This window comes from Rhinolophus ferrumequinum, chromosome X, assembly GCF_004115265.2.
Source record: "Rhinolophus ferrumequinum isolate MPI-CBG mRhiFer1 chromosome X, mRhiFer1_v1.p, whole genome shotgun sequence".
NCBI classification, from domain to species: Eukaryota; Metazoa; Chordata; class Mammalia; order Chiroptera; family Rhinolophidae; genus Rhinolophus; species Rhinolophus ferrumequinum.
The window spans coordinates 119,753,682-119,770,907 of NC_046284.1; the positions used below are offsets into that span (position 1 = coordinate 119,753,682).

At 50.0% G+C, this 17,226-nt stretch overlaps 1 protein-coding gene across 1 annotated transcript in view; it reads right to left on the minus strand.

Annotated features, from left to right (window-relative positions):
- Positions 1-17,226, minus strand: part of TBL1X (transducin beta like 1 X-linked) — a 179,880-nt gene continuing 162,654 nt past the window's right edge. Inside the window, exons 12-18 of the mRNA XM_033104859.1 lie at positions 16,732-16,792; positions 12,375-12,496; positions 9,700-9,774; positions 9,169-9,296; positions 4,371-4,536; positions 2,688-2,789; positions 1-1,693 (exon numbers count right to left, since the gene is read on the minus strand). Coding sequence (XP_032960750.1) covers positions 1,667-1,693; positions 2,688-2,789; positions 4,371-4,536; positions 9,169-9,296; positions 9,700-9,774; positions 12,375-12,496; positions 16,732-16,792 — 681 coding nt within the window. The 3' untranslated portion in view covers positions 1-1,666. The remainder of the gene's footprint in view (positions 1,694-2,687; positions 2,790-4,370; positions 4,537-9,168; positions 9,297-9,699; positions 9,775-12,374; positions 12,497-16,731; positions 16,793-17,226) is intronic.

The following is a 17,226-nucleotide window of genomic DNA, read 5'->3' on the forward strand; positions in this document are numbered from 1 at the left end:
AACACAAAGCCACGTTTAATTTTTTAAAAACAGTAAAAAGATTCATTATTTTAAAAAAGAAAATCTTGCTCCTAGTCTCTTGGGAGAGCAAGAAGTGACGAAGACGGCAGAAATGATCAGTGTACGTGAATTCACCTTCAGGACTGAAAAACCTTCCTTCCCCGTTCGTTTCCCTCATTCTTCGACCCCCGTGAAGGCCCGACGGCTGTCGTTAGGTCAGCTTTGCAAGGACTCGCCCCGCTGCCCATCTTGGGGAAATGACCGGCACTGCAAACAAAGTGTCACCAACAGGCGCAGGGAGCTGAGCTGTCGGTTTCGATGGCTTCTTCAATTCCGTTTGGTTTGGGGTATGCTTCCGGGCTCAGCGCTTCATTCGTCACGTCTCGCCTGCAGTCGTGCAGGTACACACACCGAGAGATGCCACCGGTCCTTGAGCTGCAACAGCCGGGATGTCCGCCTGGGGCTGAAGCCCATTTCCGTGGCGACCCACGGAGCCTGTCCCCAGCCCACCCCACCCCACACGCTCACCACCTTTCATGCAGCCGGTGGGAACGGCAAGAGCTACCTTGGACCCTGGCTGTGTCTTCCTAAATTTTTTTTTTTTTTTTAAATATGAAACCACACAAAGCTCTCTCTGTCTGATGGCCATTTTAGGATTTTAAAATTGTTCTAACATAAAAATATTTTTTTTTTTTCCAAAAATACTCCGGGCTCTTTCTCTTATAAGGTCATTTTTTTTTTCTCCTGTAAAAAGCCCCCCTGCCCTGTCTTCTTACATAAAGCACTTATCACGTGCTGAAAGTGCCCTTGAGACCTAAGATCTGAAGCAACTATGATAAAGGGACAGCGAGAGGGTGAAGGGGAGGGGGGGGACGGCAGGAGGGTGGAGGTGGGGATGAGAAGGCTGTCTTCAAAGGTTTTGTCACGGCGTCCACGGGGCTGCGTCTACTGAGGGTTTACTGCAAATCAAGACCACACGCAACAGAGGGAAAAGGCGGAGAGGACAGGCAAGAACCGGGAACAAGCGACAAACCAAAAACAGTTTCCATCTCAGATGGAACGCCCCCTGACGACAGGATTCCAGCCGATAGAAAAACCACTGGACAAAGAAGGTTCTGGAAAATAGGAAGTGTTGGGATTACAAAGTTGCACATCTCATCGGTACAAACTGGTCTTGGAATATCCTTTGCGAGAGTAACTGTAGTGTCCAAATTGTTCGGGGGAAAAAACAACCCACCACGTGGAGGAGAACTTTTCCACCTTCTTTTGGTTTATCACAGCATTTTTCTTTCTTTTTTTTTTGGCACAGCTTTTTTTTACGCCCCCCTCCCCTCTCAGGTATCAGAGCCTGTCTGGATGGGAACCAAACCATGCACTGTCTAGCTGCGGGCTTCATGCTTTCCAGGTGGAATGTTCTAGGTGGAAACCATTCTTTCCCCCTCTGGGATGACTGTGTGTACACTTTTGTTTTAAACTTCTCGATGAGGATTACGAAAAAATACAGACTCCTGTGGCCAGGGATGATTTGATTTCAAAGTACACGCTAACGCAAGTCACGTTCCTACAGTTTTGGAGCTGACAGAATTGTGTCTGAAGCGTGCTGCAACCCCACACATTCACAGCTGGTCCATTAGAAGTCTTTTCTTTTTCCCGTAATGTTTTGTGTTTACTTTCGCAGATCTAAAACACACACCTGGAAGGAAAGAGAAAGCGCCTGTTATCTTCAGAGACAACACAAAGGAGCCTTTAGAGCAGAGGTTGGCAAAATTATATGGCCCATGGACCAAATCTGGCCTACCACTCCTGTTTTATAAATAAAGTTTTATCGGCACACAGTCGTGAAGGTTCTGAGAAGCTCTAAGAACAGGGTAGTGTCTGATCGTCTGAGCAACCAACCCCAAGCAATCAGCATGGAGTGGGAGAGCCAGGGCAGAGCAATGCCAGGATCTAACGGGGTGGCAGCAGCATTCGGCAGGTGTCACAGACCAGACACCTAGTGGCAGAACACAGGACAACCCAAGCCTGAGCACATGGCCCTGGAGAACATTTGGGGGTGATGCTGAAACTCGTCCAGCCAGCCCACTGCCCCCTGCCTCAGAGCTCATGGCGAGGTCACAGCAACCTCAAGTGCAGGGGCAAAACAAAAAGCTCCACATCTCACAGGAGCAGAATAGGGCCCCTGGGACCCGACCCGGGAGACCTGTGGAAAGAAAGGCCATGCCTTTGTCACCACAGGGCCTAGGTTGGGGACACAAAACATGGAGCAAAGCCAGGAGCAAGTTTCTCAGCCGTGGCACCCGTGACATTTGGGGCCGGCATTTCTGTGCTGTGGGGACCTACCAACATCCCTGGTCTCCCCCCACCGGATGCCAGTAGCACGCCCACCACAGTGGTGACAACCAAAATATGTCCTCAGCGGGGGCAGAATTGCCCCAGTTGAGAACCACCAACTTCACTGAGAAAACGTCAACTGGAAGGAATTTTGGAAGGAAGGAAGGAAGAGAAGCCCTTGTCAGACGTGGTGCCAACCCAGTGGGATCCAGCCCAGAAATTTCCTTCACCCCACAGCACCCTCGAGACGAGGACCCAGCACCCCGCTGGAGGCCCACACAGGCACCAGCTCCCCGGCTTTCCCTCTTCCCGCCCCCGTCCCCTCCCCTCCCCAGCAAACCACAGGTGCTGCTTACAGAGCCATCGGACGCACTGGCGCCCACTTTGTCCCCTCGAGCATTCCAGCACACCTCAAAGATGCCGCCCGTTCCTCGGTAGCTGTGGACGAGACTCCCACTCTGCAAAGCAAAGCAAAGCAATCGTCACATACGATGCAAGGGGACAGGGGTGCACTGACAGGAGTGGTGGAGGCACTCCTCTCGCTGCCCAACAAGTGATCACGAAAATACTCGAACACATGGAAGTGTTCCGCAGAAACGCGCCCCTCAGACGTCCTGCCACGGCAGTGTTGCTGACCTAGGGAATCTGGCCCAACATTCTGGCTGAGGTCAGGCCTCCCACGGGCCATTCCAGCCAGTGACTGATGGCCGTGGGGACTGTGAGGCGGCCATCCCTATGACGGGAAGTGAGGAGGGAATGACCCAACATTTTATATATATATTCAGAAAAGGTCTCCATCTCGCTGAGGATCAAAGCAAGCTTTAAAATGTCTCAAAGAGATTTGTGATTTCTCAGAAAGGATGGAGACGATTTGATGAGTTGCTGACAGTAGATACTCCCTAACTGATGACGTCAGTTTTCTACGATGTCATGTTACAAATCCACCCCTCGCTCTTTCTAGTAGGTGTTTCGTGAAAGAGACTCTTGCACGGTATTCCCGGGATGCATGTTTGCGATGGCCTACCCAGGGCTGTAAAGTGTATGGTATGGTGTCAGGCTGGGCCCATGCAGGGCCCACCACCGGCTTGCTCCTCCCAGAGGACGTGGGCTTGTGAGGCAGTGCCTGGGAAGCCTGGGGTCTCCGTGGACCCCCTACCTCATGCCAGGTACCTGGGCTCATCTACCACCTCCCCCTGCCACAAGGGGCCTGGACTTAATGCAAATCCACCTGATGTCACCTAAGCTAAGGGGATCAGGAAGGGGGATCGGAGACCATGTAGTCCATCCTGAGGTCACACAAAATAGACGGTTGGCTGTTTGCAGTGGCTCCTACCACAACACCATTTCTCTCTCCCATTAGCAGGAGAACCCAGAGCTGCCTGGGCAACATAATGCTTACACTCTACAACTTCCCATGCCGCCCCCCTCTGTGCAGAATTCTCTCACCTTCAGGCGTGGCCACCAATACCCACAGTGGCGACATTTATTCAAATACTGTCTCTTCAGTTCTGATGTCAGGACAACCCAATATTGACGTACCCCTGGCTACCCAAACATCAAGTATTTTCATGGGAAACATTAAACTGGCACGACAGCAGCAAACAAATACTCCTTCATTCTCCCCAGTTCGCTCCACAGGGAAGCTATAGGAGTGGGTGTGGAGTGGATAAGGGGAGGGCTGGCCTCGCCCCTTGGCTAGCCCCCTGCAAGCTGTGGGTGGAAGGACGCCTCTCGCCTCAACTTTAGTACCTGGGGGGTAGCATCACTTTTCCAAGATGACAGCTTGTGCCCAAGAAAAGGATGAGGCAGTTAGAAGATTTCATGCCACAAAACTCAGTAAAAGGAACAGAAGACCCCCAGCCCATATGGAGCACGGGGCAGATGGCATTCGCCTTGGGGTCGCCCTGGGGAGCCGGCTTTGCTTCCAGGTTCCATCTCAGTGACTCATTCCTGAGCACACGTTCCTGTTCTGAGCCCGGGTCCCCACAAATGTGACTATTTGGGTGTTACTTTGGGAAAGGCATCAGGGGATTGATTACCTGAGTATTCCAGATATGCACACACTTGTCAAAGGAGCCACTGGCCAGGTATTTCCCGTCGGGACTAAAAGCAACGCTATAGACAGGTTCCTGATGTTTCGTTAACGTGTGGATGCACACACCTCGCTCCACATCCCACAGTCGAACTGTAGAATCGAACGAAGCACTGGAAAGACAGGAGAGAAAACATCACCATAGAAACACACCGGTTTCTTTGTTTTCTCAAGATGTTCAATAGGCATCACGTTTTCCTTTCGTAGCTTTTACATTTTAGAGACAATAAATGGGTATGCTTTGTCTCTCCTAAACTGTAAGATATATTGAAAACAAAGCCATAATTACAAAATATATCTTTCCTTCCTCCCTCCCTCCTTCTCTCTCTCTCTCTGGTGCTGTTATTGGGGAAATAAATTGATATCCATATTTATTTGTTTCTGCATTTCCCATAGATATGAATACTTTTAGAGAATATTTACTATAGTTTCTAAAATGCTCCCATAATTTAAAACACATTTATCACTACTATTTGGAAAAATAGCGAATTGACTGAACAAAAGTTAATTAAAATGCAGTCACATTCCCGAGCTACAAATTTTAATTGTTTTCAAATTTAAGAAGAACAGTACAGATTACAACACTGTTATCTGGCATTCTTTCTCTCACCAGGGACTCATTAAGCGCTGGTATGCCCCTTTTATACTTGTCGACTAAAAGGATAATTAATACTCGTAATGAGGTACCACATGATACAAAAGCACCTTTCAAGCCACCAAAGACGGATTCTAGTGTGTTCTCTATTATAGCCATTTCAGTGGATTTTTGGACAATTGAAATAAGAGAACTGTGGCCTTCGTGTGTTTCTGGTTCAGCCTCTCGGCTGATGTAGGAATTCCTCCCAGTATTTTCTAAGACATAACCTCGGGTCAAGTACTTTCAGCAACAAGAATCCTTGCTGCTGGCAAGGCCGCCCACCCCAATGCCATGCTACAAAGATGGAGGGGTCCTCCTATTTACAGGAGAACTGTGCCACCTGTCACTTCTCCCCAAAATCCCATTCTCTGTAACTACACAGAATAAACTCACTGCTGCTTCCTGGTAATGATGAGACATCCCTCCCAAGCCCTCTCTTTTTCCAGGCTAAACCAGCATCCATCTTTGTCTGGATCATGGTTTCCACACCCCTAAGTATCTGAGCATTCAGCCTCAGAATCTCTTTAGCTTGTTCTTCTAAATGTTCTTATTAAAACACAGGACTAAAAAATGCTGTGCTCACCTCTTCCTACAACCGCATCAAAATTACAACTAAACTACAGAACCACCATCACTGAGAATCGCCCGAAGTCCAGCTGAACTGAAGCCCTACAACTAAGGACATACAGAAGAAGCCACCCCAGAGACTGGTAGGAGAGGTGGAAACACAGAACAAGATGGTTCTACACTTATGTGCGATGGTTAAAAATCGGGACAGATATCTTGGCTGCAGAGGTCCACCTGGAGGATTGAGGGGTCTCAGCCGCCCCCACCCTAGCCCAGGGTTCCAGTGTTGGGGAGAGAAGTCCCCATAATTTCTGGCTGTGAAAACCAGTGGGGATTGTGGCTGAATGAGCTGGAGGGCGGCTGGAGCCCCAGGTACTCCTTCTAAAGGGGTCACACTGGACCTACTCACTGATGGACTCACTGCCTCTGAGCTCCAGACCTGGGGCAGCAGCTCGAAAGGCACCAGGAACATACGGGCAGTGAGTGAACTGTCTGGCTTTACGACGACGGCTGGAGGGGGCAGCTTTCTCCCAGACAGAAGTGCTGGCAGAAGACATTATTCCTTTCTTGAGCACTCCCCTCACCCAGTCTGGCAGACGGGCGCCATATCTCAATCTCCATCAACCTGGCTAACATCTTTTGCCCTGCCTTGGTGATTCCCAGAGACCCCACCCCACTCAACTTTCGGTCCCACCCAAGCTTCTTCCAGTGGCTTTTATGTACAAACGACCTGTCTTGGCTCATGCTGCAGACTTTCCTAAAATCTCTTAAAGGTTCACAAATATCAAAGAAGCAGCATCTGGATTCTGCATGTCCCATACCTCTGGCTGAGCAGCCCTAAACCTGGCACTAGCGCCAGTCGGCCTTGGCTTATAGCTTAGCCTCTCCCAGGCACCTCTAAGCCCCGTGCAAGTGGAAGACAAGTATAGATCGATTTGTGACTCATACCAAGTGGCCCAGAGCAGGGCCCAGGTAGAAAATAAACTTGGTCTGCAGTGGGAAACCCCAGGGCTGGCACACCCAAAGGGTGGCTTCAGACCAAGACAGAGCATCACCTGGCCACCTCTGGGAACTACACACCCAAAGGGCACACTGGGCAGGCACCAGAGCCGAACTAAAGTGAATCCTGCTCCATAGGGTCAGCCCCAGCACCACAGCTCCTCCACTAAAGTCATGGCCAGTTCTCACAACTAATCAGCTCCAGGGTCAATCCCTCCTATTGATGTGCAAACAGCAACCCAGGCTCAACTACAACAGGAGGGCACACACAACCCACACAAGGGACACACCTGGAGCACCCAGCTCTGGTGACCAGGGAGACTGCACCACTGGGACCCACAGGTCACCTACTACATAAGACCACTCCACTAAGACCGGAAGACATAGAAGCCCTACCTAATACTTAGAAAAAAATACAGGGAGGCAGCCAAAATGGGGAGACAAAGCACCTAATCAGAACAGCAAAAGAATCCAAAAAAAAAAGGGGGAGAGTTTAAGGGGCCTCTGGGACAACATCAAGTGTACCAACATTAGCATCATAGAGGTACCAGAAGGAGAAAAGAGCAAGGAAATGAAAACCTACTTGGAAAAATAATGATGGAAAACTTCCTTAACCTGGTGAAGAAAATAGACATACAAGCCCAGAAAGTGCAGAGAGTCCCAAACAAGATGAACCCAAACAGGCCCACACCAAGACACCATGCAGGCCAGAAGGGATTGGCAGGAAATATTCACAGTGATGAAAAGTAAGGACCTACAACCAAGATTACCCAGCAAGGCTGTCATTTAGAATCGAAGGACAGATAAAGAGCTTCTCGGATTAGAAGAAGCTAAAGGAGTTCATTACCACCAAACCACTATTACAAGAAATATTAAAGGGAAGAAGATAAAAAATATGAATAAAAAAAGGCAATAATAACCACTTTAAAAGTAAATGGATTAAATGCTCCAAACAAAAAATAGGGTAGCTGAATGGGTAAGAAAACAAAACCCGTACATATGCTGCCTGTAAGAGATCCACTTCAGATTGAAAGACACACATAGATGGAATGGAAAAAGATATTTCCTTAAAATGGTAACGAGAAAAATAAAACAAACTGGAGTAGCAATACTTACATCAGACAAAATAAACTTTAAAACAAAGGCTATAACAAGAGACAAATGAGAACCCAGCAATTACACTTCTGGGTATTTATCTGAAACAACCCCAAACACTAATTCGAAAAGACATTTGCATCCCTAGGTTTGTAACGTTATTTGTAATAGCCAAGCTATGGAAGCAACCTAAGTGCCCACTGATAAACAAGTTTGGATAAAGAAGATGTGGTATATATATAACAATGGAATATTAGCCATGAAAAAGAGCGAAATCTTGCCATTTGTGACAGTATGGATGGACCTACAGGGTATTATGCCAAGTGAAATAAATAAGACCGAGAAAGACAAATACCATATGATCTCACTTATATGTGGAATCTAAAAAACCAAAATAAACAAACTAAACAGAAACAAATTCATAGATGCAAGTTGCCAGATGGGAGGGGGTCGGGGGGAAAGGTAAAAAATGGGAAGGGATTAAAAAGTACATATTGGCAGACAGAAAATAGTCATGGGGATGTAAAGTACAGCGTAGAGAATATAGTCAATAATATGGTAATAACTATATATGGTATCAAGTGGGGACTAGATTTATTGGGAGATCACTTTGTAAGGTATATAAATGTCTAGTCACTATGTTGCACACCTGAGACTAATGTAATATTGAATGTGAACTGGAAATGAAAAAATTATTTGAAAACAAAAAATTATTGTGAAAACATAACATAAATAAAAGAAACTGCACAAGCGTCGTTCTCCTGAGCATTTGGGACCTTCCTTCCTAACATATCTCCAGTTTGGCCCAAACAAACTGTTATAAAAATTGAGAAAAAGCACAGAAAAGAAAAATATAGGATGGAGAAAGGCACATTCTATCCTGAATGGGTCCGATGAACGTCGGGACCAGACAGTTCTGTTGACTGCAGCCTAAAGTGAGGTGGTTTTGGGGAGGCCAGCACGGTCACTTATTACCACTCTTTCCCTGGGAAGAGTTTGACTAACTGGTAACGGGCCCCTCCACTCCCTCCAATGCTGGTGCCCTCAAGCGTTCACTGTATCAGTGGTTCAGCCCAATCTGGCCTAAGGCTAGGAACCGTTTATTGCCACACTCAAAATTCTCACCACCTGTACCTCCCACTTGAACCGAGATAAAGGAAGGCCAAGGTCCCCAGTCAACTGTGTTTCCTTTCTCTGTTGTAATAAAACCCTGCACAAAGCAAAGGGTTAGAAGCCTGGACATATAACCAACCGTCCTACCAGCCTCGTGGTTAACAGGTGTCACTGGACAGCTCTACCTGGCATGCCCTTTTAGTTTGGAAGGGAGTCAACAAATTCACAACAGACCTTAGCACCATTTGGTTCCCTTTGGACACGAGGAGGTTTTGCTGGCCGTGTTGCCAGCTCAGCGGCAGTGAGGCTGGGCTGCAGGCCGCTTTCTCATTACCTTGCTAGCATGATGCTGGAGTTTGGGTTGCTGGTGGCTGGCCCAGTAGGACTCCACTTTATGGTGTATATCTCTTTGCTGTGAGCTTGAAGGTCATGGACGCACGTATCCTGCTTCATACTCCAGATCTAGAGAACATACAGGGAACAATGTGAGCAAATGCTGTTTTTCCACCCGGGAATGCTTTTGACATCTGTCATTCTAGGAGCGTTCATTAGGTTTCTGGCCCCTGGGGCAGCTCAGCACCCAGCGGGGCCTGTGGCTGGACGATCCGCCGGGTTGGGCAAGACGCAGGTGGTCCTCGGTGCTGAAGGCCACAGGGATGGGACGGACTGCTAGCAGGGCTGTGACTGATCCACAGCAGTTCACTGGTGACAGTGAGGCAGCGAGTTAGCAATGGCAGAAACTATAGGGGCACAAAGGGTGCTCGTAACACAACCATCACCAGCCGGAGCAGCAGGGAACGGAAGACCCGCCTGAGAACACGGGCCTGTCTAGGATCCAAGAGCCCATCCCACCAGACCACGTTACCTTTAATGTCATGTCATCAGAGCAGGATGCTAGCAGCATGCCGGAAGGGTCCCATTTGATGGCGTTGACCTCATTCTGAAAGAGAGCAAAGGGTTTTAAAAAGAAATAAAGGTCTGTGAGTAGGTACCACAACCATCCAGCAGGGGGCAGAAGCGCGCTGTCATCGCTGCAGAGTCTCTTCGGCACTTAACCCTGGAGATGCAAGCCCATCATCCCAACGACAAATACGTTTCCTCTTTTTCTTACTCTGCTTTCTCATTTATATAAAAGCACAGCCATATACCATACAAAACCAGCCACCCTCATCCATATTTCTCTGAGCGAGAGAGAGAAAAAAAAACAAAACCACAACCAGGAAGGTTGCCCCATGAATTTACATAGAATAAGCACAGCCCATAAAACCAATACGACCACAGTTGTTTTAAAACTGACATTGAAAATCACTTTCCTATGCACTTTTAATACAACAGCTACTCTCCCTAAATCCAACATAATTCTCTTTGGTTGCTCAGTAGAGGGGGAGGGAAATAAAGACATAAGGTGTCTGATGTACAAGTAGGGACTGACCCAGGCTGAAGATGACGTGACCTAATTGCACACACACACACACACACAGACAGGTAACTGCTGTGATTACACACGTAAGAGAAACATAATCCTCCAGGAGGGCAGGGGACTCGAAACCCAGAGTAAAGAGCCAAGTCAACAAAATGCTGCAACACAGCCGAGTGGAGAGCGCCAGCAGGTGGGCGTGGAGTGCTGTAGCGGCAGAAGGAAAAGACTGCAGGTGGCCCTCCAGCTCTGGGGGCCAGGTGGTGCCAAGACTCAGTTCTGGAGGCTGAAGAAAAATACACCCATAGGCCAGGGAGAAGGGAACCACAGATTACGAAGGAGCCACAGTCTGCAGGTGAGGACGGCATGCTGGGCGTGGTGAGCTGAGAGAAACGGTGGGAGCAGGGTGATGGCTTTGGGGGCTGCTCACATGGCTTTCCTGTAGGGTCGCATGTGCCCAGGACAGCCCCCACTCATGCTTGTCCTGGCCTAACAGTGAAGGGATTTCGCACTCACAATGAATCTCCCACTCCGTGCTCTGATTTGAATGATCAATTTTATGGTCATGCTAGTGGCGAAGGACACAGAGTTTGAAGGGTGTGAAGCAGGGAAGTGACAAGGCCATATCTGTGTTCCATGTAGCACCAATGGCAGATGGCCCAGGAAAAAGGGAGGAAGGAAGTTTGGCGTCCAGGACACTAGGTGAGTCACGGGACAGAGAAGGTTGGATTGGGGTGTGTGTGTGTGTGTGTGTGTGTGTGTGTACACACATGTGCATGAGAAAGTGGATCAAGGAGGACACCAAGAGAACCTGGTGCTGGATGAGAGGTGCTGATCCAGGGACAACGGCAGCTTGGGTGGCTTGACCGTAAGTACAGGACCCAGGGACAGAACTCTTAGGGCCCGGGAAGGTGACGATGGTCCCCACCCACTGACTGTCCCCAGCCAAACCACCTTCAGTGCCCAGGGTGGCAGAAACTGCTTCCTGAGAGTGGGCTCTCTCTCGTGCCCTCTGCATCCCGAGTCCCAGTTCCCAGAAAGCATCCAGGAACAGCTCCCAGGTCCCAGGAAAAAAACAGACTCAACTACATTTAGCACGTGTCTTGTGCAGAATGCAGAGCTGCAAATAAGACCCATTTAAAGAGCCACATGGTGTGTGGACGGAGAGTCTCAAATGAGACAGCTGGAGGTCGCATAGCCCAGGGTTAGAGGAGAAACACATCACGACCAGAAAAATAGAAGAGAAGGATCAGTTTATAGCCACAATGAGATGTCAGCGGACAATGGATGCCTATGATCGAAAAGGACCTTGTTTCAGAAGCAGGGACCTGTGGGGACAGCAGCTGGGAAAGGTGAGTACCGAGGAAAGAAGCAAACGCTGAGGACAATGGCACTTATGTCGGTTATATTAGTGCAAAGGGGTGTTGTGAGAGAGTGGAAGGTGGGGAGCACTGCAGGTGAGGTGCTCTAACACAGCAGGTCTTCCAGGAGCACTGGCATAGGGTGTTTTGGACACAGGGATCTGCTCTGGAAAGGCTACCAAGAGCCTCATGCGCGTGCTAAGGAATTTATGAGAAGTCGGCTGGCGCCTGCACTTCTTAGATTGAATGCTGACGTTTCCCACCAAACTTAGGAAAACTGGCTAATTTCTCTGATCTCGCTTCAGGTCCATTAGCCTTATTTCTGCGATCTCCAATGTGCTGTGAAACCCATCCATTAAGATTTTCATTTCAGACGTAATACCTCTCAGTTCACAGACTTCCATTTGACTTTTTTTGTTTTAAAGACTACGTTTCCCTCCCTCTGCAGACATTCCCCATCTATTCTCTCATTACAAGCATGCTTTCCTTTATGTCCTCATACATTTGTATAATAGCTACTTTAATTCTTTCCGGCAAAATCCGACACCGGGCTCATCTGGGTCAGCTTGGTCTCCACTGCCTGCCCATAAGTGGGTTAATTCAACAGCCTCAGATACTACAGCAGCCCACGCGGCAAAGAGCTGCGGAAGAACTGGTGGTCTGCGGTCGCAGTATCTTTTAATCCGAGGCATAAAGGAGACGGCTGTCACCTCCCAGCACACCCTCACGAACTTGAGTACCCCCGTCAGAAGTTGCACTTACTGTGTGTCCTTGGAAGGTTTTGACTGGGCGGTCGCAGCCAAGCCTGCAGACGTGAATGCACATGTCTGTGCTACAGGAGGCAAAGGTAGTATTGTTCTGCCAGTCCACATCGAGAGCAGGGGCTGTGGGACGGGGCACAGACGAAGGACACCGCATTTACTAGTGGTGCACGGCTCGACTGACTCCGGACAGTGGAAGGAACCGTCCAGGAGCCTTAGGTAGTAACATGATGAAAAAAGGTTCGCAGTGTGAACACAGCCTCTTTCTCTCGTACACCTGAAAGCCACCTCCTGTCACACGTGGAGGGATGAGCAGATGCCAGGGAGAGTGAGCCGGGGACACTTCCTGGGCTCTGGGTGTGCAGTCTACCCCCACCTCCCACCCACCGCCCCGGGCACAGGTGAGAAAGGGGAGGTAGCAGGCACGTCACGTGCTACCTGCTCCTATACCTTCCCACCTCTACGAGTACCACTGATGGTCTGATTTCATTGTCTTAGACAGGGAGGAGAGAAAAGGAGAGGAAAAAGATTTCCTATCCTATATTCCACATAGCCCCATGTAAAAATCTCCCGCAGATGTAAGATAACTAGAGTGGACAAGAGCCCCTTGGGGGACACAATTCGGCTGAGGGCTCAGGACTTGTCATGAGCTTCCTCTCTGGGTCCTTCCTCAGGCCCAGGTGGCTCTGAGAGCTGTGTTGAGAGTTTTGGGGATGGTGATGTTCCCCCTCACCCCCCATCTCACGGGGGCTCCCCTTTGTCTGGAGCCCCCCTCCCCATCAGACTACTCAGCACCCTTATTCTCTCACGACACTTCCTCGCTTCTAGAAGAAACAGCGGGTTCAGTTCCTGCAAGCCTCTGGTCACACGTTTTCATCAACTGATCAACACATAAGTACGTGTCATGTCTCACGTGTGCTTCTTAAAGACAAGTCAGCAGTGACCTGGGAGGAGAATCCGGCTTACAGGGAGGATACACTAGTCATCCATCTGCCCCTTTCCCTCCTCAACCCTCCTCGTGTGTGTCTCTTCCATAGGTGGGTAACTGCAGGGATGGACCCCGGCAGCTTCCACGTCCAGCTTCCTCCATCCCCGCGGGGGAGTTGTGGGTAAGGAGTTGGCTGACGGCCCTGGGTTTTTCAGCATCACAGGGCATCGTTTTTGGGTCACATCCCTAGCAGAGTGTTTCACGAGAGCCCCACGGTGCCTGGCACCCTTCCCACACATGCCCAGTGGAGTGAAGAAGGGAACCACTCGGCTCGGTCAGGACGATGGTCCCTCCCGAGAGCCAGAGGGCAGAGCCCACACGAGCCAAATCACGAACTCCTGGGCCAGCCCCTGCCTTCCAGGCGTGCAGTTACTACACTTGGAAATGTGACAGTCTGGCAGCCGGTGCAGCACCTGGCCATAAAAACTAACGTCTGCTGACCCTTGCCAACCCAAGGGGGGGCCCACTCTGATTGGGCCGTGACACCAGAACCCTTGCAGCTCCCCCCATGTGATTTGACCATTCAGTGTGGGTGAGCAACAAGTAGCAGGGCGAAGCTATTCTGGGGGGGTCTGTGTGCCCTCCCTGCCCACACGTGGGCAGGAAGGTTCAACAGTCAGCACCGCCCCAGGCACGCAAAGGCTGCTGCTTTTTTTTAAACTTTGAATTTTGAAATGCTTACAGGAACATGCCAAGATTACAGAGAGGTCCCTGCCGTGGAGCCATCGCCGGGACCCCCCAATGGTTGTGTGTGTGGAGGGCTGTGCCACTTGCTCACAGGGGCCCCCATCTGTGTAACCACCACCGCAGTCAACAGCCAGACTGTCCCCTCACCCCAAACACCTCCCTCGTGCCATTTCGTTATCACCCCTCACCCCTCAGCTCTGGCTCCACGGAGCTGTTCTCCATCTCTGCAATTCTGCCATTTCCAGAATGTTACAGAAAGGGGACTGTACAGCACATGCCCTTTGCTGAAAAAAGACTAGTGCCCCCCTGCGCCCCTCAGCAGAATGCCCTTGAGACCTGTCCAAATATTGTGTGTTATCCACAGCTTGTCAGTAGTTTGTTCCTTTCCACGGCTGAGTGGGATTCCACAGTCAGGCCCTGAGCTAACACTTCCTGCCGACGGAGACTGAGGGTGCCTCCCCACCAGGACTCTGCGGGGAACCCAACAGGGCAAGGCAATTGGTCATCCCACCACATAAGGAGTTTTTTAAATGCTACCGAAAGGTGCTCCTTACAGCTCTCACTACCTGTGTTTCACCTTGAAAAGGAGCACACTTCCTCTGCCTTAAACAGTCTTAGCACACTGCCTGACACTAAAAAAAAAAAAAAAGCCAGGAACACCTGAAACTTCCTGACCCAGCAATGGTACCTGGGTCTGCCCTGTGGGCAGCAAAACGATAGGTGAGCTGCTCTCTCCATGCAGAAGAAACATGGGGTCGGGGACCCCATGAAGAAGAAACAGGGATGGGCACACCTCGTGTAATCAGGTTCTGGAACCTTCCCGAGAACAAAAGTAGGGACGCTTTGGCACTTAGGCCAAATGCAACAGAAACCCACTAGACTCATTTGCTACCAGTTTGGATGTGCACAGCCCAGAGCGCAGGCGTCTGGCATGGAGAAGACAGTCTCTCAGAATTTGTAGACTGGGTTGCCAGGAAGGAACTGGGGTACGTGGCAACGGAGAGCGACTTCTTCATGGGTAAGGGGTCTCCACATGGGGTGACCGAATGTTCTGGAAGTAGACAGTGGTGATGGCTGCACACACTCTGAATGTGTGGTTAGTATTTACTAGTGGTAAACTGCATGTCATACATATTCTAACACACATCTTATGTAGGTTGAGATCCCAAGCTGCCTGCATTTTCAGCTGTGCCTACGTCCTGCTGGGGAAACGCATTCTGTACTGCGTCCAGCCATTTCCGCGTCACCCGTGCTGTCATACAAGGGCCACACCACTACCACAATTCACTGGCAGCCCTAACAGATGTATCTGGCGTACCACGTGGGAAAACAGACGCCGGCGTCCGCACCTCACACAGTCGTGGCAAGGCTTCGTGGGGACTTTTCCTCACAGTCTGCTGCCTCCGGACCCACGGCGGCTGCTTGCAGCCCTCACTGGGCACCGAGACGGGCAGTGGTTGGGGTCAGCCCTCCCGTCCAGTTGTCACCAGGTGACAACTACCTGTTGCACACCCGACTACCTGTCGGGAAAGACATTCTCATTCCCTTGTAAACACTGTCTCGGGAACATGGGACATAATAGCAAACATTCACCCCAGATGTTCTGTGACTCCCTTTAAATGGAAGACATTTCCTGGGAAAGGAAGTGGCATGTTGTCTCTTGGGTCAACTTTCAGCTAGTTTCTTCTAACAGCCTATACTTCTGGGGGTGGTCGCCCGTCTTTAAGTTAGAAGGCTGCATGCAGCAACAGCACTGAGTTCGACACAGCATGAAGTGTCAGGTGGCAATCTGAGAAAGTGCAATCTCGAGACTCTGGGCTGTCCCACGTGGCCGGCCTGCTGTGGCCACAACACATAAAGGGACGTGCTTAGGTCCACAGCAGTAGCTACACGACCGACCGGCAGGAAACACCTCCCACCGCATGGCTGACCTGTTGTCTGGAGGAAGGCCTGCTGGCATGGCTGGGGATTTGGGCTTCCAGAAGGTTCTCAGCATTCCCTTATCAGTTGATAAGAAAGGCTTCGGTGCCTAAACTGTGCACGCAACATGGTTTATGCCAAACCCCCGCTTCCCTTCTGGAAGTCTGCAGTTTGGGTATGAGCAAGGCAGAGGGTGTTGATGGAACCAGCCCACGGCACTGAGTGTGGAATCGGTTTTCCTGGCACATGGCCTGTCACTGTTCACGTGGGCTGTCACCACTAGTTTCTGGGGCAATCCAGCCTGGCCTGTGTGATTCCACTGAGAGAAGACCTTTGCAAATGCTGGATTTTGCCCCACACACTTTTTTCCTTGGCTGATTTTGCCTGGTGTCCTTTCGCTGTAATAAACCTTAGCCGTGAATTAGACGACATGCGACTCCTGGGAGTTTTCCCAGAGAACTGGAGACTCTGAGTGTGCTCTCAGGGACCCTACCCCCCACCCGCCAACACAGCACCCTCGGGAGAGTGGAGAGAGGAGACCACATGGCTCCATGGTTGGTTCACTGTTGCGTTTTTAAACTTCTGACGTTGGGGCACCTGTGTCTTGCAAACCTTAACAGCCACACTGACCACGAAACGGTTTCATCCCCACCAGCGACACAGCATGGACGCCTTCCTCCACACTCACGGCTACTTCACGGGACACTTTATAGGACTCTGAACTCTTACTTGTGAGTTACAAAACGAGAAGAAAGAAACTCACCAGAATGAAACGGAAATTGCTGCTTAGCTTCACCTGTGTGGGCGTCCCAAATTATTGTCGTCTGTGGCCCGCAAACAAAAAGACAAAGTTAGTCACTATTCTTCTCGTCCAGTCTTGTCTACGAAACTTGGTGGCACAAGAAGAGGCAGTGAGCCCCTCTCCCGTGTAAGCCAGCACTGCCAAACAGAGACAGGATGGGACCCACATGGGAGATTTTCAGCCTGCTAGTGAGCGCGCTAGAACAAGAAACCAGGTAAAACTAATTCTAACGACGTATTTTACTCCCCTCCAGGATGGCCCAGATGGGATCGTTTCAATATGGAATCAACATATAACTGCTAATAAGATACTTGGCGTTCTCTGTCTCGTCTGGGTCTTTCGAGCCCAGCCTGTTTTACGCGTCCCAATTGGACGGCCACATTTCACAAAACTCAGCAGCCACACATGCTGGTGGGTCCTCCACAAGACACAGCAGCCGAAGGTGGTCCCTGGAAA